The sequence below is a fragment of the Gigantopelta aegis genome, chromosome 8 (genome assembly GCF_016097555.1).
Source record: "Gigantopelta aegis isolate Gae_Host chromosome 8, Gae_host_genome, whole genome shotgun sequence".
Classification (NCBI taxonomy): domain Eukaryota; kingdom Metazoa; phylum Mollusca; class Gastropoda; order Neomphalida; family Peltospiridae; genus Gigantopelta; species Gigantopelta aegis.
In genome coordinates, this window is record NC_054706.1 from 50568132 (window position 1) to 50594170 (window position 26039).

Genomic DNA, 26039 nt, shown 5'->3' on the forward strand with positions numbered 1-26039 from the left:
TCCCTTTTTATTTTTACTGCATTTAGCGCCTTTTATTTACTGACGTCATATATGATTTACAAATTATGTCACATCGTATTTGAAACATTATACAAGGCTGCCGCAGAGTATGATTCTTAATGTTAAGCAAATCCATGAAAGGAGTTTTGATCATAGATTTAACAAAGTGTTGTTATGACGTTAAATTAAAAACAGTTTTTATAAAACATAAAAGAAGGTATGTAATAAATACAGAACTTCACATACGTTGTTTTCGCTTCCTATTTATAGCACTTGTTTATTTTGCGAAAGAACATACCACTACCGCTACGCAGTCTCGTGGTATATATTCTTGCGTAAAATAAATTTGTGCATTAAATAGGAAGCGAAAACAACGTATGTGAAGTACTGTATGTTTATTGTACAAAACACTTACAAGGAGCAGGCACACCATTCGGGCTTTTTTGACAGCTTCATCTAGCACGTGTTCAGACTAACTGATTACTAACGACATCGCTGATTGGATAACCAATCACTTGACCTCTACTGGCTCAAGTTATCATAACAACAACAAAAAAGGTTGAAACCATTTATTATTTTCAAGACCTTTATAATTATTAGATACACTACACTGAATAATCCACAATAAATAGATTTATAGAATATTTCAGTTGATTTTATGTTATTTTAAAGCAGTGTTTACTTCACAAAGGCCTCTTGCAATTTTGTCAGGACTCTTTTGACACTTGACCCGACCAGTCTCTGTACACAGGTGTCGATTGCAACGACACTTCTATCGAGACAGGACAATGACTGTAACCAGTTGCAAACTCTGGGTTCTTTCTTTTAATTAGAGTGTAATGCCTTGATAGCTTTTCACCAAGAAGGGTGTTATTGTTTACGACTGTTTAATCTCGTGAACGACTCCGCGGCTTTGAACGAATGTCTAGCCTATTAAAGTGAAGTGGTGCATGCAAGTGACCATTTTTAAAATTAAAATTGGGACCGGTTCAAGTCTTGAGAATCAAAATGCACATGCAGATGCACCACCAAAAACATATTTTCCCCAATAATAAAAACGGACACATGCTTCAGACCGACAAGAATGACAGAAGTGGGACCGGCAAACATACGTTTTTAAAAAATTATATCGGTCTCTGAGATCGAGAATCGGTCCCAGACCAGGAAAAAAGGGCTTTTCCCCACCCCTGCTCTTTAGATAATTTTTTACTGGTTATCTAGATACGTTTTGTCTTTGAATAGTTAATTTTCAAGCCAGAAACATTAGCATAATGATGTAATATTAATAAAGTATTGTCCAGAGATTTGGGGGATCCATCCAAAATAAAATTTGTATCATTTGCATATTGAGAAATTAAATATTTTCCCCTTCTATCTGAATACCTTTGATTTCCTTTGAATTTCTTATTAATATTGCAAGTATTTCAGCACAGATTATAAAGATATATGGTGAGAGAGGGTCTCCTTGTCTACAGCCCCTTTGCAGTTTAAAGCTTTCAGATAGGAATACATTTTGTATTATTCTAGCTTCAGAGTTGCTATAAAATAATTTTATCCATTGTTTTATTGATGATTTGAAATTAAAGAGATCTAAAGCTTGTACAATAAAGTCCCAAGAAACTGAATCGAAAGCTTTTTCAAGGTCTATTAGGAGGAAGAAGCCAGGAATTTTATATACTTCAGTATATTGCATTATATCATATATGAGTTTAATATTTTCGCTTATGTATCTACATTTAATGAAGCCAATTTGGTCTTTAGCAATTAATTTATCCAATACTGTTTTAATTCTTTCTGCAATGCATCCAGTAGCTATTTTATATACACAATTTAACAGTAATTTGTCTCCAATTTTTAAGGAACTGTTTTGCTTATTTGGCTTTGTAATTATTCCTAAGTTTGGTGTATTTGACATTTCTTTTATATCATAACTGTGATTAATGGGTCTGGGAATGAAGTGTCCTAAATCGAGCGAGAAAAATTTAAAGAATTCTGCAGAAAAGCCACCTGAGACTGGACTCTTTTAATTATTCATACTTTTAAGAAATGCCAATGCTTAAGAATATTTAACTTTTCCTTCCTTCCAATTCATCGATCTACTTCTTCTTCTGACAGCTTATTTATATTAACAGTTCTCAGATGTCTAATATTTCCATCCATCTTTGATTTATTATTATCCAGTTTAGAATATAATTTTATATAAAAATTTCTTGTTTCTTCTAAATTTGTTTTTGATCAACTATTATCTTACCACTGTTAAGCTCTATTCTAGAAATTAATTTACTATAAAATTGGTTTTTCACCTTCCTCTATCCACTTAGCCCCAGACCTAATAAACTGTCCTTTTAACTTGTTTCCTGAGTTCCATTAATTCGTTTCTTTTCTCGTCTAACAATTCAAAATCCTATTCTTCTAAAAGTTTTATTTCTTTGCTAAGGTTTTCTTCTTTTAGATTTTCTGTTTTCTTTTTGAAAGCCGAATGTGATATGGTTTTTGCTTTTATTTCCATTAGTAACACTTGTAAACAAATATGTTCATTTGATATCTAACAATTTTTTAGTTGAACATTTGCTCTAAATAGGGAAGGAGAAAATCTGCTGCAGCCATCATATACTATTAGATTATTTATATCTAACAGCAACAACATATCTTTTATATGCTCTCACAACAGCATATACCACGGCTTTTGATATACCATTCGTTGAACACTAGTTGTGATGGGGAAAAACCCCACCAAGAGACCCATCAATGGCCACTCTGATTTGAAGTGATTAGTATACAATGATATAATGGGAGTGTGCACCTGTCTAAGTTCTTCAATCACCATGGTGGCCACCCAGATCCAGGTGATGTACTCCCAGAATGACGGAGAATTGGGTTCCTCCACAGGTCGCAGGTCAACCAACACAAAGTAACTGAAGATGGCCAGGAACACAAAGTAGAAAACCTGGAAAATGGAAATTATAAACATTTACTAATCCTTACTGAGACCAAATATAATAACAAGGCTCAAACTTAATGGCGGCACCGACGGCAATTGTGGTAGTTGCAATATGAATTATAGCTGTCAGTTTTTATATTTGTTGCAAAAGTTACCAATTTAAAACTGCCATAGGTAGGCTCAAAATTGCCGTCGGTGAGCGTTTTGTCTGTGGCAAAAACATTTAAAAATTGCCATATTTAACAAAGTCTTAAGTTCAAGCCCTATAATAATACACTATTATAACACTATCAGTGCCTGCCATAATCAAACTGAAGGTGTGTTGAAGATCACTCTCCTGAAATGGTGCTAGGTGAGCAATTATAAAGCAGGGGTCGAAATTGGCTGAAAGTCCTGCCGGATATTCAGTATGGCAAACTACAAATTCTGCCGGTTCAAATCAAAACCAGGTTAGTGATTTTTTAAAGTTATCTTAGCACTACCAAAACATAAAATCATCATAGGCTATGACCTCACTACAGTACACGCCTTAGAGACGTCATAGCTTACGATGGTTTTACGATTTCGTAGGGCTAGGATAGCTTCAAAAATAAAGGCCCTGCCAGACCAAACATGATCATACAGTTCAAAGTTAAAGGAAACATGTCACTAGACCATATTATAGCTCATTTTAAAAGCAAAATGATATAAAAATAATATACAAATAAGTTTATAACAATAAAATACGTGTAATTGTCTTAAAACAGAAATTACACCAATCAGTATCAAAGTACGATTTATGCATATTTATCGGCGAGCTTTCGGAAAAACCCGGAAGTGACGTCAGTCACGCTGTACTCTTCCATTGTTTTTAACTGTTCATATATATGAAGGGGCTTACGATCTTTTCAGAGCCCAACAATGACGTACTCCGCGGCCTTTTGGGTGTAAAAATAAACAGTTTAATGGATCAGGATTATCTTTTTTCGGTTTTCCAAAGGATTGTATCCGAAGAAAGGCGTGGGTATTTTGTTGCAAAAGAAAAGATTGGACACCAACGCCGCAGTACTATAGGGTCAGCCTATTTACAGCCCGGAGCCCGAAAGTCATTCGGAGACAAAACCAGAACTTTGATGTTAATGCCGAAGTGTATATTGTTCATATTTGGCACAAAGATACAACTCAGCATGATGTACTTATATATGTTTAAACAAATAAATGTAGGAAAAATATTTTTTGTTTAGAAAAACAAAATGAATTTTTCATGTACATAACGAAGTCTGTATTCACCGTCTGAAGAAGGAAATGTCAATAAGTCATTAAATATGGCATTCACAAACACGGGATTTTGCCAAAACAGAACCCGTATGTTAATGCCGAGGCGTACATTGTTCACATCTGGCACAAACATACACCTAAGCATTATGTATTTAAATATGTAATTATATATATACATACATACATACATACATACATACATACATACATACATATATACATACATTTATACATACATATACATATACATATAGATGTGTATGTGTATGTGTACATGTATGTGTGTGTGTATATATATATATATACACACACACACACACAAACACATACTTGTTTTGTACCAACCTTTTTTTTTAACATATTTAAATACATCGTACATAGATGTTTCCTCTTGCCAAATCACATGTTTGTATATGCCATATTTAATAATTTAATTGACGTTTCCTTCCTTGGACAGTGAATACAGATTTCGTTATGTACAGCCGGAACATGAAAAATGCGAGTTTTAAAAATATATATTTTTCCTACATTTTATTTTACATATTTAAATACATCATACCGAGGTGTATCTTTGTGTAAATAAGAACAGTGTACACCTCGGCATTAACATCCGGGCTACGTTTTTGTCTCCGGGTTACTTTCGGGCTCCGGGCTATATATATATATAAGTCGACCGGTCTGGTCTGGCATACTCTCAACTTGGGACCCGGATGAAACAAACGTAGGAGCAGTTCTTGGACTTAGGATTTAAGGTAGGCCACTTTGTTTTACGAGTTTGTATTATACATTGAAATTTTGTGTTTGTTATTTTTCAGTTTAGACGTTATATTATTATTATTATTATCGTCGTAGTTCTCTGTTAGCGAGCGCATTTTCCTCTGTTTAAACTTGCCTGTGTTAGTTGCCGTTACAAAGCTCTTCTAACATACTTTTCAATTCTAATTTTGTTCTAAAACCCTGACAAAATGGATACCAATACCACCATCCCCAACATCACCAACATAAAGGTGCCTGTTGTTGGGGTAACAATAAACCCGATCACTGACCCTGAGGTAGAGTTCATTTCATCTAACCCAAGAACGAACGACATTGAACATGCCATTAAACTAGCCCTCAAATCTTCTGAGATAGCGGAGAACACCCCCCGCACCGCCTCTAAGAGAAAGTGTGAGCTCAACCTTAGTAGGGAAGAGTCGGACCAGGAGGAAAATGCCAATGAGACAGACAATATCCACCCCAAGGTGCCCGTAGCGAATAAGTTCCAAATTCTCACAAACACCCGCGTTCATAAGAAAACTAACACGCATGCGCCCATATCAAACACTCAAACAGGAATAAGGCAAGTTCTTATCAAGGGGCAAAACCCCACTTTTTTTTAATACATGTTCTGGCAGAAAACAGTCACAGCCATACCCAACATTAAAACCACTTTCTATCATACACAAACCAACACCGGCGAAACATTTATTAAAGGAGACGAGGCAGCTCTCAAAGCGCTCGGATCAACACTGCACATTCTCACCAGTCTGAGCTCCGACGCGATATCAGTGATTCAGCTTGTGTCGGTGACCATAACACCTGGGACCCAGTCTATGTTCACCAATGCAAGATCTAACTCACCGACCAAAACACCAGATGAACCTGATTTTAAACAGACAAAAACGGCCAGCACAGCAATACTAAACAACATGAAAGAAAGTTTAACTTGCTTAATACCAGATGAAGGACTTGTTGCTCTAGAAACAGCCATTGTAGAAACAGGACTGCTACAAGGAGACGACACTGCAATGAATTTGTTTTCAAGGATGTCCTTGTAGACAGATTCTTTAAGCAGATATCGGGTACAGCCATGGGTACGCCCTTTGCGGTTACCTATGCTAACATATATATGTCCTACTGGATGCACAAGTATTGGAAAAACACTCCCAACAGACCTGACATTAAATACAGGTTCACTGACGACATCTGGGCTTGGTCCACTGCCTCAGAACCAGATATTCTAGAGTTTGTTAATAAACTTAATGAACAACACCTCAAAATAAAATTCACACTTGATTTGAGTAAAAAATCAGTGACATTTCTAGATGTGAAAGTGATTGCTGATAGCAAAGTCCTGCACACTGACCTACATTGTAAAGAAACTGCTTCTCACAAATACCTCCCCCGTACTAGCTGTCACCCACGACATGTGTTTAACTCTATTGCTTACAGTGGTGCTATCAGAATTCGCCGTATATGCAGTAAACCTGAATGGGAAAGACAACACCTTCTAGAGTTCACTGAATACTTGTTAAATTGTGGATATAAAAAGAAAACAGTTGTGGCTATGTTCAATAAAGCACAGAACCGCTCTAGAGCTGAATTATTAAAGTACACAGACAAATCCCAGTCGACCAAAAACATTGTACCTTGGGTATCTACTTATGATCCCAGGCAACCTAACCTCCGTCAATTTTCCAAGGACACAAACATTCTTCATACTAGTGAAAGGATGGCTAAAACTTTAGTGGCCACACCCATCACCATTGCTGAACGTAAAAATGCCACCTTAGCTAACATTTTAAAATGTAACCAACTGCGTCGGATAAAAAATATACCCCAGGCTTGGGGTTGCAGCCCTTGTGGGCGTTCTAAGTGTAAAACATGTGCTGCTATGCTCACCACAGACTCGATCACCAGTAAAACTAATAAAACTTTTAAAATAAAAAAACACCCTTTTACTGTGCTTCATCGTATGTCATATACTGCCTTACTTGCAAACTTTGCCAAATACAATATGTTGGACAGACTATTCAAACATTTAGTAAACGACTTTCTGGTCACAGACATAACATCAAATATAATTCAAAAAAGATAAAGCTCCCCATGTGGCCCCTCACTTCAATTTACAACACCATGATTACAGTTGTGTTCTTTTACAGCAAGTTAACAGAGACCAAGCTAAGTTAGACCTTGCAGAATCCATTTGGATACATAAACTGAATACTGTTCACCCCAATGGCCTCAGTGAGTACAGCCCTACTGGCTTTAACAACTAAGACTTTTTATACTCCTTTGTTCTTTAATCTTATTGTTATGCTATTGGTCAGCTCCTGCCTTGTTACCTAGCTTTGTGTTTTTAACTTCCAAGCTTACATTCTCTATTTTATACTTTACTGGTTATATGCCCAGCACTTTGTTTATTCTCCTGAGGATGTTGGTTTTTAGACTAACGAAACGTCGAATATTTTAAATATTTTTATGTAATTTAAAATTTTAAGGTGGTTTCAGTGGAAACATATATTTTTATATGTACTTTTTTAATATTAATACCAAAAGCACAGAAAAAATTGGCATTCTCCCCTAGTCGCTCAAATGCGAGTGCAAATAATTTTTACATGCTCATGAAAATGGGCAGAATTTTAAAAATAGCAATTAGTAAAAAAGTTAATAGAATTTTTTTTAAAAAGAAGAAAAAAAGTTACAAGCCAAAAATAACTTTTATATAATTTGGAGCATTTTAGGACAGTCCATAAATAAATAAGAGAAAAAAGAGAGTATCGGATTATTTAATAATATTTTTTTTAAAAGAAGTAATTTAGACATCAACTTTTGCACGAATGTCCGATCTATATGTCCACGTGAGTGACCTCGTTAAGGCCGTTAGGGTGCACAGCTTGTAGGTACGAGATGGGTTCCATCCCGTCAAGAAAACCCCTAGATTGACAGTCAATAGACGTTGAAGGTGTAGTGCTGTGCTGCAATACAGATCTTGAGAAGCCGCATCCATCTGAACGAGAGAAAGAATCAGTCTAGGGTATAGTCCAGTCGTCATAGGTTGATATAGTGGTGCGGACGGGCCCGACTCCGGAGGATACGAGATGGTATCACAATAAAACAAAGTAAAGTCTAGAAAAGAGTAGTATGGGTCGACCCCGCTTCCTATTTCTTCTTAGAGTGGGGCGGTCAATCTTCCAATGCTGCTAGGACAGGCTCGGACATGTAGAGACCAAACGCGAACAACCGTGGCGTTCTGCAGAATGGCCGTCATACGAGTCACTAAAAAAAACCAAGTCGACATAGTAAGCCGGAGAAATGATGTGAAGGCAAGGAATCTTGCTAAAAAAGAATCCAACCTGGTGGTGCAGACTGTCGAAACGAGAAGCGTTCCAGCGTTCAGTCAGTTCCAAATGGCCGCATACATTCCAGGAGAAAACTTCACTTCGCTGACAAAAATAAGCGAAGTGAAGGATCCCCAAGTCGAGCCGCGAAAGCACGTGCAGTGTGCACAAGCCAAACAATCATGTCTTACCGCGTCGAGCTTCAGACTGGGAATGTCAACTTTAGAAGCCGTACAAACAAGCAGGTACCCAAGCCACAAAATGGTCCCAAGCTAGCTAAGAAAACCTACCCGTCACTGAAAATATGCAATAAATATCAAGGCAGGAGCCCAGCCAAAAACCCAACTCGTAGCTTCTTTCTCAAAAACAAGACAACCAAAAGCCCACAGCAAAAACTCCAGTCGTAGTGCCCAAAAATAATGCATGCGCACCCACCCACCCAACCACTGACTTAGGCCCAAGCACTCTTTATAAGCAAGTTCCAACAAAGGCCTCTGGTAACTTGAAAAACCAGCCCAACGTCCAAAGCCAAACTCCCATTTCTACTCCTCCCCCCACCACCACAACTCCTACCACCCCCCCACCCCCCACTCCAATTAAAATAATGCTCGCTAAACTCCACCCATTGCCAGCACATGCAACTGCTCTCCACACACTCAAAGCTGACAACCCCCACTTAGAAATTAACGAAGCGACCGTCTGGACAAACGGCTACCCTCTCATTACAACCACCCAATCAGACAACCACTTCATTATCATTCAAGGTCGCAGACACACACTCCTTCCCTTTGAAAGGAAGCCGAGTAAGTGTCACCACTGCCAGCAGTGGGGACACGGGGCTGCAAAATGCCGCAACCATAGAGACCAACCCACCTGCCACTGCTGCGGCCAGAAACACGCCAAAGCCTCCTGCAACCCAATCCAGTGCCCCAACTGTTTAAACAAGCATATGGCACACGACACCCGGTGCAATCATCAAAAAGCACTACGACAAATGAATCTAAGAAATAAACAAGATAAAACTACAGTTAAAACCAAACGAGTCTCTAGGGAAACTACTCTAGTTACTAAAACAATCTCATATGCTGAAAAAGTTAAATCCACAGATCAGTCACAAGTTAATGAACTAAAAGCCATCATAGAAAAACTAGCACTAGAAATTTCTAACATTAAATCTAACGTAGGACAAAAAAAAACCTAAATTTAATTAATTAAACCATTTAAATACAGGACTGGGTCATGGGAGATACGTCTCCACACACCGAAACTAAACAAAACTATATTAGAAGTAAAGGCCTTAGCGTTCTCCAATGGAACGCTAAAGGCCTCCATTCAATGGGACATGGTGCCGAGCTCATCCAACTTATTAGCACTAGTAACAACAAGCCAGATATTATTTGCCTACAAGAAACTTGGCTAGGAGCTGGCGTTAAAAATAAAGTAAACATTAAAAATAACAAAACAGCTAAAACATTTAAAATACCAGGTTACACTAGCTATTACCAAAATAAAGAAAATACCACAAGAGGTGGATTAGCCACACTCATAAAAAATAACATACCCCATTTGGAAATTAAATACTAATCAACCGATAATAACCTCCAAGTTCTAGGACTTACTATATTAATGATAAAATGTCAATTGACGTCATTAATGTTTATAACCCACCAGGATCAAATCATAGAGACTTAACTTTAGAAGACTATAATAAACTTATCAACAATGAAAAACCTGGGCAATCCATGCCACTAAACACTGCACTATTTGCCGATGACTGCGCTATCTGGCACACAGGCAGAATGACTACAGCTCTATTTAAGAAAGTACAGCAATATATAGATAGACTAAATAAATCGGCCCTTGACTGGGGCATTAAACTATCAGAAACCAAAACAGTATATATTCTATTTAGTAAAACTATAAAACCCGATAATGGTCAACTCAAATCAGGCGATAAATTACTTCGTAGTTACAGAATTTAAATTCCTAAGTGTAACATTTGACTCTCAACTAACGTGTAGGCCTCATATTCTCGGCATAGTTAAAAATACATCTAAAACACTAAACGTTCTAAGAGCCATCTCACGTACCAACTGGCGGGGGGGGGGGGGGGGGGGGGAGGGGAGCACAAACTGAGGCCATGCTTATGGTTTACAAAGCATGTATATCTCTCCAAAATAGACTATGGAGCCCAAGCCTACAGCTGCGCCTCCCAATACCTGCAACATAAACTACACGTAGATGTAATACAAAATCGTGCCCTTCAATCACTCAATACAATCACTTATAGCCAAAGTACCACCTACCACCAGTGGCCACAGTCTAGAGGTAGAATTTAACATCATGCCACTTGAATATCGCAGAAAACTTCAACATCTTAAATACAACCTTAAAATGCATTCATTAGACCATGAGCATCCAGTACAGGAGCTAACACCAACAGTAGTTAGACCAGGACAAGCCTTTAAATCCAACATTAGACTTGGCGACTCCTTTGTCACTAAAGCTATTAATATAGAAATAGAAGTAGGTATAGACAATACACCAGTGGCCCTATACCATATCAATCAACCTATTAACTGTAATACACCATATCTAATTAAGCAAGCTACCGATAAAACTCCTTTTCCACCATTCAAAAAAATCCTCTTCGAAGCTGCTGCAAATGAAAACTATCCTGAGCACACCCACATCTTTACCGATGGCTCTAAAACCCCAGATAATAGCAGGGTTGCCTTCTCAGTAGTAGAAGAGAGAATCTCCAGACACGCTAAAGTAGTTAGATATGCTAGGCTGTCACACAACCTCTCAGTATATACAGCAGAACTTACAGCCACTTTAGAAGCATTAATTTGGATCAAAAAACAAAAATACACTAAAAGTGTAATCTTCTCTGATAGTCTAAGCTCAATACAATCACTTCAAACTAATCGTTCCACTAGGCCAGACATATTAGCAGCCATACACAACGAAATGTAAACAATTCACCAACTTAATCTTTCAGTCACCTTCAAATGGGTCCCAGCACATGTAGGAATTAGCGGCAACGAGATAACAGACTTTGGAGATAAATCAGCACTCTCTATTAACAACAGCAAAATGATAAAATCTATTCCACTAGGCATTACAGAACTCATCTTCAAAGCTAGAAAACATTACACTAATAAATGGCAAGAAAGCTGGGACCAAACAAAAAACACATGGCACTACAACATCCAACCCACTGTCAACGCCATTAGACCTAAGCACAAAAACTTCAATATAGATAAAACCATCATAAAACTTAGAATAGGCTATTCTAGACAACTCATTAGCTGCTCAGCTAAAATTACTAAAACTACAGTTAACTGCAAGTGCGGCATCCCAGAAGATATGAAACACTATCTCCTGGATTGCACGCTGCACAATAACCATAGAACAACTTTCTTAGAAACAATAACTAAAGACAACCCTGCCACTGTAATTACTCCTAATACACTCCTAAACCCAAATAAACACCTTAAAAGTCAATTATTCGCAGACATTTATCAGTTCGTTCAGTCCACCAAACCTAAACTCTAATTGAAATCGCCCGCCGCCGCCAACATCCAACCGAGGCGGAGCAACCACCCTAAGCACTCGACCACGATATGCACTCCAATTCATTAGGATTAGGCGGTATGCGACGCGAGATTAAAATAGAGGGCTCCTGTCAAAAACAACCTAAACATTGAGTGACCACAACATTCTCAACCAGCTGGCATTCCTCTGATAATTGGTAGTGAAGAAATACTTCCGCATCCCTCGTTCATTAAAATGAACACCATCGGCCAAATAATCAGTAGTCATAGCCTATGGCCCGCTTTAACCCACGATTTATAGCATTCTGCAGGGTAGTAAAATGGGATACTGTCAATCCGGGAGATTTCTGGAAAATCCCCCGGCGGCACACTTCCACAATGCATACCCGTTCTACACCAGACAGCATTAGCCGACGCCGCAACGCCAACAACCTCTCCACCACACCACCAGGTGCAGTACACGGTCCAACATCATTTCCTCCCAAATGCAGTATGACCATAGACGACTGGTACCACTCCATCTCCCGTAACATGTCCTCGGGTATGCGATCTGAGCCATACCCCCACTTCCATAAAACCGACATTCTGCAGACACACGCACATCGCCCTGTGTATGCTGGTAGAGACGTCTAACGTAAATACTCCCGAAGATAGTCACCTTTGCCATTTCTTAATAGTAATGCCACTACTTTCAATACCCCCACTTTTTATCTACCAGAGAGGGATCCAAATTGCAATTAGTTAATTGGCCATCTAAGTGACAAATCAAACACCGCCTAGCAACACCCCCCCCCCCCCCCCCCCCAATTCAACCAGACGAAAACATACTCAGTAATTAGAAGCTCCCATTGGACCATTCTAGCCAACCAGTGATTAGATTAGTGATGTACATAACTTTCATGACTTGTGTTTTGTTCTGCACCAAATTTTTCACGGTACACAGTACAAGTTTATTTCAGCTGATCAAGGTCAGTTTAGATTCCTGATAACAGATACAGAAAACAGATAGAAGACAAAGATTTGTAAGAATGGTATTAATTAGTAAGTTGTTAACAACTACCTATAGTAACCTAGCCTAGCCCTAATTTCTGCGATATTCCCGGGAAATCTAGGGGGGGGGGGGGGGGGGGGTTATATCCTCAGCAGCACAATGGAATCTAATTAGCCTTACTTAAATGAACGGTACCTACCAAAATTATTATGTGAAGCACTAGGCTTTTTTAACCAATACCTACACTATAATGGACTTCCCTTCAAATTAGATAGTTAGAATAGTCTAAAATCCCCCCCCCCCCCTTACATTCATAACTGCAATTCAAGGAGTGGGGGGATGGGTGACCTTGAACAGCCGTTGGATACTAGAGTAGGGTGTTAAGACAATAGGTACAACCTTACCACAAAAATAGGGAAACATACAGACAGCACGCACCCAGCATCATTCTACACAGGATGCATTGATAACAATGCATCCGCCCACAAATAAAAAATAATGGCCCAGCACGTACTCTAATAAGGAGTCGGACAAAAGAAAACTGGCTCTGAGTACACAACTGCACTGCACCTAGAGGGAGCTGGACAAAAGAATACCGGCCCCTCTACCCAATCTCCCAATCCTTGGCCGCTGGCGGACTTCTTGGGCACATGAATTCGGATGAAGAGGAGCAACACCCGCAGAGCAACATCAACAACAGGACCGCCTTTGCCTCAACGACATGCACAATTGCTCGAGTCTCCCCTGGGTTGTCATGCCACGATCAGAAGCGATCAGGCCCTTTTTAAGGGCCCTACGGGCAACCTAGGGAGAAAACTCAGCAACAAGGTCTTAATTAATGAGCTACTCTCGGCTCACTAATTCAAAACCTATACGTAGCTCCTTACTTTATCTTTAGAACGACCATTTCTCCACCGGGTTTTTTCAGTATCACTGTTGTAAGTAAATATGTGTCTTTCTTCATTTACCAACGGCTCAAATTGATACAGGCAAAAACGTTTTGCGAAAGGACACTCATTTTGTTTGGTAAGCTCTGCTAGACTTAGATGCTTTGTGAGTGGTAACGACTAATGCTTAAGTGTAAGGCTTCAGATCAAGCGACGCGTGACTGATGTCATGGACTATGTGATCGCCCTGCTCATTAAAGATCGGCATTTTTCCGCTTAGAGCTCGTATCTGGGGTTTTATGGAGCAATTTTTAGTAATTAATTTTCATTTAATTTTTTTTTTTTTTAGGCGATTCAATTTATATTTAATTTTACATGGTTGGTGACAAATATAGGTCACGTGACATGTTTCCTTTAAAGTTTATTTTGTTTAATGACACCACTAGAGCACATTGATTTATTAATCATTGGCAATTGGATGTCAAACATTTTGTAATTTTGACTTAAGATAGAAAACCTGCTACATTGTTCCATTTGTAGCAAGGGATCTTTTTATATGCACCATCCCAGGCAGGATAGCACATACCACAGGCTTTGATATACCAGTCATGGTGCACTGGCTGGATTGAGAAATAGCACAATGGGCCCACCGATGGGGATCGATCCCAAATGGACCGTGCATCAAGTGAGCACTTTACCACTGGGTTATGTCCCGCCCCATCATAAGGTATAAATACAAAATAATTGACGGTCTGTTGGGATCGAAATGTTTGGTATATGTAAATACACGTTAAGTGGCAATACATGTGTCATGTATGAAGAGAGTATGAGCAAAATATTGCAGAAGTATATCAAATACAACAAATTTTAAAATTTATTCATGTATACTAATCTGTGTCAAGTGCCTGTGGCGCGGCACAAAAGTCTGCGCATGTTAATTACGTTACATCACGTCTTGAAACAAGTGTTGGGGTATGTTTATAAACAAACAAATAACGTTAATGTAATGCATAAAACAATGGTTAAAACAACACATCTTGATTGTGAATATATGCATAAAACTGATAGATAACAATTTGATTGAAAAAAAAAACCCAACTAAAAGTATACTTTTGCCAGCCTCGATCAACGTGTTTTTGTATCGTCTGTCAGTGCTGTAATGATCAACATTGTATATCAACTTACACAAGTTTACATAGAAGCTTCAATACATACCTTATTGTAATTTATGAATCCGTAAATGAAATAAACGTTTTATTTTATACTTTGAAATTCCCTCCGAGTGACACAATGCAATATGGCTGCACAGAAACTTTGAAGCTTGCACTTACAGCATGGCCTATTTTTAGCTATAGTCTGTTTAAAAAATTATCATTGATTGTCCTATATGTCTAACGAACACTATTTGTGAATATTACACAGTTAATAACAGATAACCTTTGTTGAATAATGATCAAATTTTTTGACATTAGCCTTTTTTATATTGTTATTTTGTGTTGTCCAAACTAAGGAGCATGGAACACCATTCATATTTATCTCATTTGCATAATGTAATTTTATTTGTTGCTGTTTCTGTAAATATTAGCGACAGAAGTGGTTGTTTTAATGTTTGCTGCGCAGAATTACATGCCGTCATGCAGACCAGTAAATACAGGGGGTCCCACTAAAAATGCGCTCATTACTTGAGTTTAAAAAACATTAAAATTAAAATAACTTTCAGTAGTAACACGTTTATTGTTCCATTGTACTGTGCCACCAGTGTACACATCAAACAGTACATCTACAATTGTGGCAATTTATGTGCACACCATAAATATACTCATTAAATTTGCTACAATATTGTGCTATAAATAAGAGCTATGCTATGTATGTTGTAACCCTGTCGACTCCAAAACAATTGTTCAGACTCATCTTTCTTCTTTTTTTAGGGGCGGGATGTAGCCCAGTGGTAAAGTGCATGCCTGATGCATGGTTGGTCTAGGATCAATCCTCGTCGGCGGACCCATTCGGTTATTTCTCGTTCCAGCCAGTGCACAACGACCGGTATATCAAAGGCCATGGTATGTGCTATCCTGTCTACTAATGGAAAAATGTAGCGGGTTCCCTCTCTATGACTGTGTCAAAATGACCATATGTTTGACATCCAATAGCCGATGATTAATAAATCAATGTGCTCTAGTGGTATGGTTAAACAAAACAAACTTCGTCTCATTTATGAAAAGTAAATAAAACGTATACCTACAAACCACTGAACCACTGATAAAAAAAAAATGAAACAATTCTAAAAAGCACGACTCTGTACTCACCATATTGACAATGAACTTGGTTATTGGTGCAGAGTAGAAATACAAGACGTACGACCAGCTATTGATTGTGTTGTGGATACAGTCGAACAGTTTCGTCTTCGATAATGTTTTGCGTCTGGCAGAACCTGATGAAGCAAACTCCTTATCAACACCGTTGGGTCCCACCTTGTTACTGGCCCCTGTTGACCTTCCCATGGCACCTTTGGACGGGCATTTGCTGGTGAATTTGATGAATAGAATGAAAATTGGAAAGAAAATGCAGAGGACAATCTGAAATGAAAATATAAAATATAATAAAATAATAAAAAAGATTTATATAGTTACTACATATACATGCACATAAAAAAACAACCTACATGAATGTTGCAGCAAACTTGAGGAAAAATTCTACAAGGTGATGTTTAAGAAAAGAAAGAAAAAGAAACATTTTCTGGATCAACTGTTGGCAGGTTCACTAAATAAAAAACAATTTTCACATCTCCTAAGTTCAAGAGCCATAACTCCGTTAGAAATGCATAAATCACTATGAAAAGTCACACTTGTTCTGTAACAGAACATAATAAAACTATACACAAACTTTCAGCTCAAATTCTCAAGGCCTTCTGAAAAAAATATCCGGAGTACTATATATGGGACAGATGGATGGACAGACAGACAGAAGGACGGAGATGAAACCTATAGTCTCCACCGGTTGGACAGGTAGGGGACTAATAAGAGAGAGGAAACTTGATGAGACCAAACAACGGGCTACTCTTTCTGATTAGCAACAAGGGATCTTTTATAAGCAGCATGTGGATCACTGGTTGGAATAAGAAATGTCCCCACCGACGAGAATCAATCCTAGAATGACCTCGCATCAATCAAGTGCTTTACCACTCAAACAGATAAAAAAGTGTGGCCATACGTTGAATCTTGTGGTGCACAGTGCCATCTTTCCCTTCCAGATCAAGCTGAGTTTCGTCTGACAGGATGCGTGTTCCATGAAGTCCATCATGTTGTGGGCATTAGCAATACTGAACAGGGTCAGACATCCCCACGAGGGCAGTTCTCGGACCAGCAGCTGGTGAGACATCGTCTTGTTTCTACGGTAACACTCAGACAGCACCTTTATGCCCCGCTCTTCAAAAAGGCTGCAAAACATAATAACAGTAACTGTTATCATGAATATTAAGTCCCCATTTTCCTGTTTCTATCAAATTAAGGTTTAAGCACACTGTGTTGGAAATGGTTTGGTTGAAGAAGAAACCTGCTGCCACCACATATACTACTCTCATGGACTAGCAAGGGATCACTCCACATTTGTTCCAGTGGAGACTAAACCTTGTGCCACTACATACGTGTAGGTCACTCTTAACAGATTAGCATGGGATCACTGCATATTCTTTCTCATATATTGCATATCTCACACTACTGCTTTAGAAATATTGGGCCAAATTTACGAAGCCTATTTTTCTTATACGCAGGTGTTTAAGCATTGTAAATACATGTAGTTACACACGCGTGTAAGTCAAAAACAAGCTTTATAAATTCGACCCATTAATTTTAAGTTTACTGGTAACACTATACCAAATGGCACTCACTGGGTTCTGAATAGAATGAGACCTTGCTATAATGCACACATTTGTTTCATGGCTATTTGATCATTATAATGAGTTTGCTGTTGTAACAATTTTGTCAGAAATGTTAAAGGTCTGTTTTGTTCAATGACAACACTAGAGCACACTGATTTATTAATTACTGCACAAAGATACACCTTGGTATGATTTATTGAAATAGGTAAAAAAAAAAAATGTAGGAAAAATATTTTTCAGAAAAAAAAAATAATAACATTTTTCATGTTCGGGCTGTACATAACGAAATCTGTATTCACCGTCCGAAGGAAACGTTAATTAAGTCATTAAATATGGCATGTACAAACATGGAATTTGGCACGAGGAAACATCTTAATACGATGTATTTAAATATGTTTTAAAAAAAGGGGGTGGGGTACAAAACAAATACACACACACACACAGATTATATATATATATATATATATATATATATATATATATATATATATATATATATATATATATATATACTCTTCAAAAAAAGAAACGCAAAAGGGTACAAATGGGTTATAACTCCGATTTTATGTTTCCTACTGGTTCATGCTTTGTGAATATAAGGTCATTGCATGTCCCAAACACATTCCCACGGTTACATTCGATAAAACGCAGCTACTGTACAATAAAGTTCCAAAATGTGAATATTCGCAATAAACGGAGCCACGTGCAAACCATGTCACCACTGCACGTGCGTTGTCTGCACGTGCAACATGAACACCGACAGTATAAAAGTGCAGGGTGTTCGCTTGCCTGGCCTCTGTATCTGGCCGACAGTTGACAATCCAGGACATGCCACGTCTCAGTGAACCGCAGAGAAACAATGCCATCGGCCGACTAGACGTAGGCGAATCCAGAACGGCCGTTGCCAGGGCATTCCATGTGTCCCCAAGCACCATCTCCAGACTGTGGGACCGTTACCAGCAACATGGATCAACACGTGACCTCCCTAGATCCGGTCGACCACGGGTCACTACCCCCGGGCAGGACCGCTACATCCGGGTACGCCACCTTCGGGAACGATTGACTACTGCCACCTCCACAGCCGCAGCAATACCAGGTTTGCGCAGGATATCCGACCAGACCGTACGGAACCGCCTACGTGAGGTAGGAATTCGTGCCAGACGTCCAGTTCGAGGTGTCATCTTAACACCACAACACCGTCGTCTCCGACTGCAGTGGTGCCAGATTCATCGACAATGGCCTCAACTGCGATGGAGACGGGTGTGGTTCAGTGACGAGTCCCGATTTCTGCTCCGACGTCATGATGGAAGATGTCGCGTGTATAGGCGTCGTGGTGAACATTATGCGGCAAACTGCGTGCAGGAAGTGGACAGATTTGGCGGGGGTAGTGTCATGGTGTGGGCAGCCATCTCACACACTGGCAGAACTGACCTGGTCCACGTGCAGGGCAACCTGAATGCACAGGGCTACATTGACCAGATCCTCCGGCCACACATCGTTCCAGTTATGGCCAACGCCAACGCAGTGTTCCAACATGACAACGCCAGGCCTCACACAGCACGTCTCACAACGGCTTTCCTACAGAACAACAACATTAATGTCCTTCCTTGGCCATCGACATCACCGGATTTGAACCCAATTGAGGTCCTATGGGACGAGTTGGACCGACGCCTCCGACAGCGACAACCACAGCCCCAGACCCTGCCCGAGCTGGCAGCAGCCTTGCAGGCCGAGTGGGCCACCATCCCCCGGGACGTCATCCGTACTCTGGTTGCTTCAATGGGCAGGCGGTGCCAGGCAGTTGTCACACACGCGGAGGCCACACCCGGTATTGACTTCAGATGACCTTGACCTTGGTGGTGTGTCCTATCACTTACTCACAATGGACTAGAGTGAATTGTGAACAATCCTGCAACATTTGGTAATTATCGGACTCACCATTCAATAATTAAATCAATTCTCCAAATGTTACGACAATGTGGTTTTGCGTTTCTTCTTTTGAAGAGTATATATATATATATATATAACATACACATACACATACACATACACATACACATACACATATACATATATATATTTACATATTTAAATACATAATGCTGAGGTGTATCTGCCAGATGTGAACAATGTACGCCTCGGCATTAACATACGGGTTCTGTTTTGGTCTCCGGGTTACTTTCGGGCTCCGGGCTGTAAATACCGAAAGTACTATGCGGTGTTGGTGTCCAATCTTTTCTTTTGTAAATAAAATATCCATATCTTTCTTCGGATACAATCCTTTGGAAAACCGAAAAAAGACAATCCCGATCCTTTAAACTCTTTATTTTTACACTCAAAGGCCGCGCAGTACGGCATTGTTGGGTTCTGAAAAGATTGTAAGCCCATTACTCCATATATATAAAGTTAAAAACAATGGAAGAGTACAGCGTGACTGACGTTACTTCCGGGTTTTTTCCGAAAGCTCACTAGTAAATATGCATAAATCGTATTTTAATACTGATCGGTGTAATTTCTACGATTTAAGACAATTACACGTATTTTATTGTTATAAACGTATTTGTATATTATTTTTATATCATTTTGCATTTAAAATGAGCTATAATATGGTCTTGTGACATATTTCCTTTAAACTCAAATCTAAGCAGCAGAGCTAACAACGGTTCACATGAAATATTGTAGGCCCTACGTACCCTAATTAAATATAGTTAAACTCAAACGTACACAGCAAAGCTAACGACGGTTTACATGAAATATAGTAGACTGATTGAATATATATGAAATAAAACCTACGCAGCATGATCTGTAAGATCAGCTCTAAGTTCCAGTTCCTCCTTCGTATCTGCAACTTTGGACAGAGCCTTGAGCAAAGCAGACGCAATGAGGCTTGAACCTGGAACAAAGCAGTTAGATACTTTATACTGGGGAAATTAGTCAATTACCAAAACCCACATTACAAGCACGTCGAAAACTTAAAAGGACCCACATTACAAGCAGTGCATACATGCATGAAAAACTAGAAATAAATTGGAAAAGACATTTAAACTCTTGGCGTGATTGACAACCATGCTTGACCAATCATATTTCGCGGTTCAATGTCCATGGGACCCAACTTTGCTTGGGCGCCATTAAGTTAGACAACGTAATATTTTTGATGTGTAACGTTTTTGTATAGTTAGCATTAAAATTAGTTCAAATAATTGTCTCCTCCAATCAAATCATAATCATAGTAAACATATACTTCTGCTGACGTGTTAACATCGATGACAGCTATGCGGAGCCTACGACTGACATAAATCAGTGTCTTCCTGCGAAACACGTCACATGGTATTGAAAGTGAAGTTTTGCCGAAATTCATCAAAATTCAACTGATATAAATTCTACGAAGGTAAGAGTTTAAAAAAAATCACTTTCCCTCCAATGTAATCACATCTGTCGTTACTTGTTTACGATGGATGATATTGTTTTAGGAAGACTATCTTTGGGTCAAATTAGTTTGGTCTAGGGACGAAATCAATGTATATAAGTGGCAAGGGGAAATAACTTTTATGCACTATAAGCATTACATCCGGGGACAAGTTTAAAGGTTGGATCAACGCAGATCGGACCGATTTCATCGTAATTAAAAAAACATTTTCTAGATGGCCTTGTAGCATCGGAAGAAGCGTGAGTTGTAATCAGTGGACACCGTTTGCTTTGTTTTCAAAAACAATATGGATCGATCAAAGAGACCGAGTACCAGTAAATACGCAAAAGGGCGGCCAAAAAAGAAGGCTGTGGAAGTACGGGAGCCAGAACGAGCCGTGGAGGCACAAGAGCCAGAACGAGCAGTGGAGTCATCGGCAGGCTTTAATGATGGAGGTGCAAGACCGCCAGTGGCAGACCCAGGGCCAGCACTGACAGACAGGGATGATGCACAGCAAAAAATGAGCAGACACCCAGGTACACAGTTTGGTGTTGAAAATGTTGAGATGCCAACCCCAGTAATTAGTATTCATAATATGTTGGGGGAAAATATGTTGCATGGTACTAAAACAAAAATTGTTGAGGGACAGTACATCTATGTGAATGGTAGGCTTGAAGGAGATAAGAATGGTAGTATTACATTTTATAACACAAATGGCACAAGCCTCATAGATTATTTACTTGTTGGTGAATCTTTTTTCAGACACATCAAAAATTTCCAATCCGGAATATTTAATTGTTTCTCAGATCATTCTCCTGTTAGTTTTAAAATAGCTCATTTAGTTAAAAATTCGATCACCGAGATTAACAAAATTCAAACACACACCAGTATAAAATGGAATGATGAAAACAATTTTATAATCAGTGGCGAAATCGCTGAAAACATTGATATGTTACTAAATACTTGTACTATAAATGATAAAAGACAGAAAAACGTAAATGAATGTGTAGACACATTTGTACAAAAACTTAATGAAATAATTTTACCTTATTGTTCTGTAACAGAGTACAAGTCAAATTCAAAGAAAAATGCGAAAGCCATAGTTATACCCCGATGACAAACCCTGGTTTAACGAGACGTGCAAGAAATGCTATCTTGATTATAAGAAGGCTATACAAACGTTTAATGCAAATAGAACTTCTATTAATCGAATTGAACTTGTTCGTGCGAAGAAACTATACAAGACATTGCAATATAAACTTAAACGAAAATATAAATGTCAACAAGGTAATATGCTTAATTATCTACGAAAGCATAACCCTAAAACATTCTACAAACATTTTCAAAAACGTAAGCAAAAGGTTAAAACTGATTTAGGTAATACTGATTTTTTAACGCACTTTGGTAACCTTGCTTCGTATGAACCAACTATTAACAATGAGGTGGATTATTTTTTATCTAATTTTGATAAAACTACCTACGACCTAAATTGCAATGTGCTGGATAGCGAAATAACAGAGAAAGAAATAACTATTGCAATACACAAGCTGAAGAAAAATAAAGCATGCGGTTATGACAATGTTTTAAATGAATACTTTATTAATTGTATAGACGTTTTAATGCCATGCCTGCTTCTACTGTTCAATGGTATTTTTAAACTCGGGTTATTTTCCCCAAAACTGGGCTGTGGGATCTATCGTTCCTGTTTTTAAGAAAGGTGATAAGAACGACCCGGACAATTATAGAGGGATCACGTTAGTGAGCTGCTTAGGAAAATTATTTTACCTCTATATTAAATGAAAGGCTCCTAAATTTTGATGAACAAAACAATGTCATTACCGATGCTCAGTTTGGTTTTAGAAAGCAGATGTCGACCATTGACGCTATTTTTGTATTACAATCTTTAATAAACAGAACTCTGAAAAATAGGAAGCGATTATATTGCTGTTTTGTAGACTACAAAAAGGCTTTTGATTTTGTAAACAGACAAAATTTGTGGTATAAATTAATTCAACAGGGCATAGGAGGAAAATTGTTAGCTCTTATAAGATCTTTATATGATAATGTTAAGTGCTGTGTAAAATATAATGACGTAGTTTCTGATTATTTCGTATGTAGAAACGGTCTATTACAGGGAGAAGTACTATCACCAATATTATTTTTCCATGTACGTTAATGATTGTGAAATGCAATTTTTATCAGACAGTTGTCCATATGTTGAAATACAAACGTTAAATATATTCTTAATAATGTACGCTGATGATATGGTACTTTTCTCCGAAACTCCAGGCGGATTACAATCAATGTTAAATTCACTTGCAAATTACACCCAAAAATGGGATCTTACCGTCAATACAAATAAAACTAAAATAGTTGTCTTTAGAAATGGGGGAAAAGTAAGAAAGAACGAGAAATGGTCATATAATGGCCACCAATTAGAAGTTGTAGATGAATTTAATTACCTTGGATTATTACTTCGTTTCAATGGCAAATTTAATAGTACACAAAAAAGACTTGCTGAACAAGGACTCAAAGCCCAATATTGGATAACAAATATCTGTAGTAAGAATTTCTTTAATATTGAAACAATGTTAGCCGTGTTTGATACTTATGTCAATAGCGTTCTTAGTTACGGATCTGAAGTCTGGGGTTTTCACTCAGCTCACGATATTGAGAAAGTACATATACAATTTTGTAAAAAAGTATTGGGTGTGCATAAAAGAACATGCAATTATTTTGTTTATAACGAATTAGGGCGATATCCTTTAGCAATTATCAGAAAACTTAGAATTTTTAAATATTGGATAAAGCTTAGTAGTACCAGTAACTGTATCTTAAAAGCTATATATGAGGAAATGTATCAGTACGGAGATACCTGGTTAACGAACATTAAACAAGAACTAGATACGCTTGGGCTAAGTTATATGTGGGACTCGACCAATATCAATTCTAGTTTTTATGTCATAATAAAAGAACGAGTATATGATGTTTTTAAGCAAAATGCCTATAGTACAATAAGGACATCGCCAAAGGGATTGCTATATCAGCACTTATTATTAAATGGATTTACTTTACAAACCTACCTTACAAAACCAATAGAATCTCGCAATTTAAGACAAATAACAAAAATGAGAATTTGTGCACATAAATTAAATATTGAGTCTGGTAGGTATAAAAATATCGAAAGGGCACAAAGAATATGTACTTTATGTAACTGTAATGAGATTGAGGACGAATTTCATTTTATCCTTCAATGTCCAAGATACGAAACTTTAAGAAAGAAATTCATTAAAAAAATACTACTTTAAGCATCCCAGTACTTTGAAATTAATACAACTCTTATCAACCGGAAACAATAAAGAGATAAACAACCTAGGAAAATATTTATTACAAGCAAACAGAACTAGGGATCAACTATTACTGGAAATAAACTAATATGTTCTCATTTTATCATTACCCTAGCCGCTGAGGATAACCTGTAAAATAACTTATCTTTATTCTGTTTTGTTTTTTCTATTATATATGTGTGTTTGTGTGTTTGGGTGTGTATTTGTGTCTGCGTGTGTGTGTGTGTGTGTGGGTATGTGTGTGTATATATGTATATATGTAAGTCACTCTCCACCATTGTTCCGCACTATTGTATATATTAATGTTTGTTCATTGTTATAATGCTGATAAGTTGAACAACTTAAAGCAATAAAAGAACTTGAACTTGATATAGCTGTGATGTTAGAAAACAGCACAGTGTTGGATTCCCTCGGGCAGGAAATGATTGTTGGAGAATACTAATGACACGAGAACGAGTTTGAACAAAAATTCTGGATATAGATAACTGGTCAAATTCATTTTTAACTTATGTAAGTATATACATAACTGCCCACCCAAGCAAAATTCAAGAGTTGCTGAAATATATGCATACAATAAGGGTTGGTGCGAGTTGGATCAGGGGTTTGGGTTAGAAATCCTACGATGAGCTCAAGGTTCCTTTCATTCTGAGTCCAGGCCACGATTTCAAGCAAGTGGACAGAGCAGATCATTATAGAATGGGGGTCAGTTCAGCTTTAGACAAAGGGGAAACTTTCAGGGATATAGGGGCCCAAGATATATGGGCCCCAGGTCATTCCCCAATTAACGTGGAGAAAATATTACCATATTTGGATAGCTATCCACTCAAGAATGTAGCAATAGAACTAAAACAAGATTTGTTACAAGGTTTCAAATTACAGTATAATGGGCTCAGAAAAGCCATATGTCAAACAATTTAACATCCGCAAAAGAACACCATATTGAATTGAAGGAAACAATTGTTAAGGAAATAGAATTAGGGCGAATTGCAGGGCCTTTCAATGTACCACCGATGCATAATCTTCATGTATCACCAGTTGGTATTTTGCAAAAGCCGAATGGAGGATGGCGAATGATAATCCATCTATCGCATCCCCCATCAAACAGCATTAATGATTTCATAGACCCCCAGTTATGTTCTGTCCATTATTCATCTTTTGACAAAGTAATTGATATGATTTATGACCTTGGAAAAGGGGCTCTTTTAGGAAAAGTTGATATCAAAAATGCCTTTATATTGTTAGGGATATTTCCAGGTTATTTCAATCTATTGGGGTTCAAGTTTAATGATCAATTCTATATTGATAAGTTTTTACCAATAGGCTGTGCAATCTCTGGTAACATTTACAAAAAATTTACTACATTCTTGCAGTGGGTGGTTGAAGTCAGATCAGGTTTAACCACAATGGATCATTATTTGGATGACTTCATATCTGCAGGAAGAGCGGGAACTTTGCATTGTAAACAGTTGATGAACACATTCATTAGCATCAGTAGTGAATTGGGGATACCACTTTCAAACGAAAAAAACGTTAGTCCAGTGACAACATTGAAATTTTTAGGCTTAGAAGTAAATACAGTCGAAAGGACAATTAAAATACCGCAACAATTTTTTTTATCACTCCGGGCACTTCTAGAGCAAGTTATTAAACGTAAAAAGATAGCATTAAAAGAA

The 26039-nt window shown here is 38.0% G+C and overlaps 1 protein-coding gene across 2 annotated transcripts in view; it reads right to left on the minus strand.

Annotated features, from left to right (window-relative positions):
* The window catches only part of LOC121378847 (transient receptor potential cation channel subfamily M member-like 2), a 62375-nt gene that overhangs the window by 9688 nt on the left and 26648 nt on the right, over positions 1-26039 (minus strand). For both annotated transcript variants that reach the window (XM_041507188.1, XM_041507187.1), the window contains exons 4-7: positions 20407-20506; positions 16947-17172; positions 16043-16312; positions 2804-2947 (exon numbers count right to left, since the gene is read on the minus strand). In XM_041507188.1, the coding sequence (XP_041363122.1) occupies positions 2804-2947; positions 16043-16312; positions 16947-17172; positions 20407-20506 (740 nt within the window). The remainder of the gene's footprint in view (positions 1-2803; positions 2948-16042; positions 16313-16946; positions 17173-20406; positions 20507-26039) is intronic.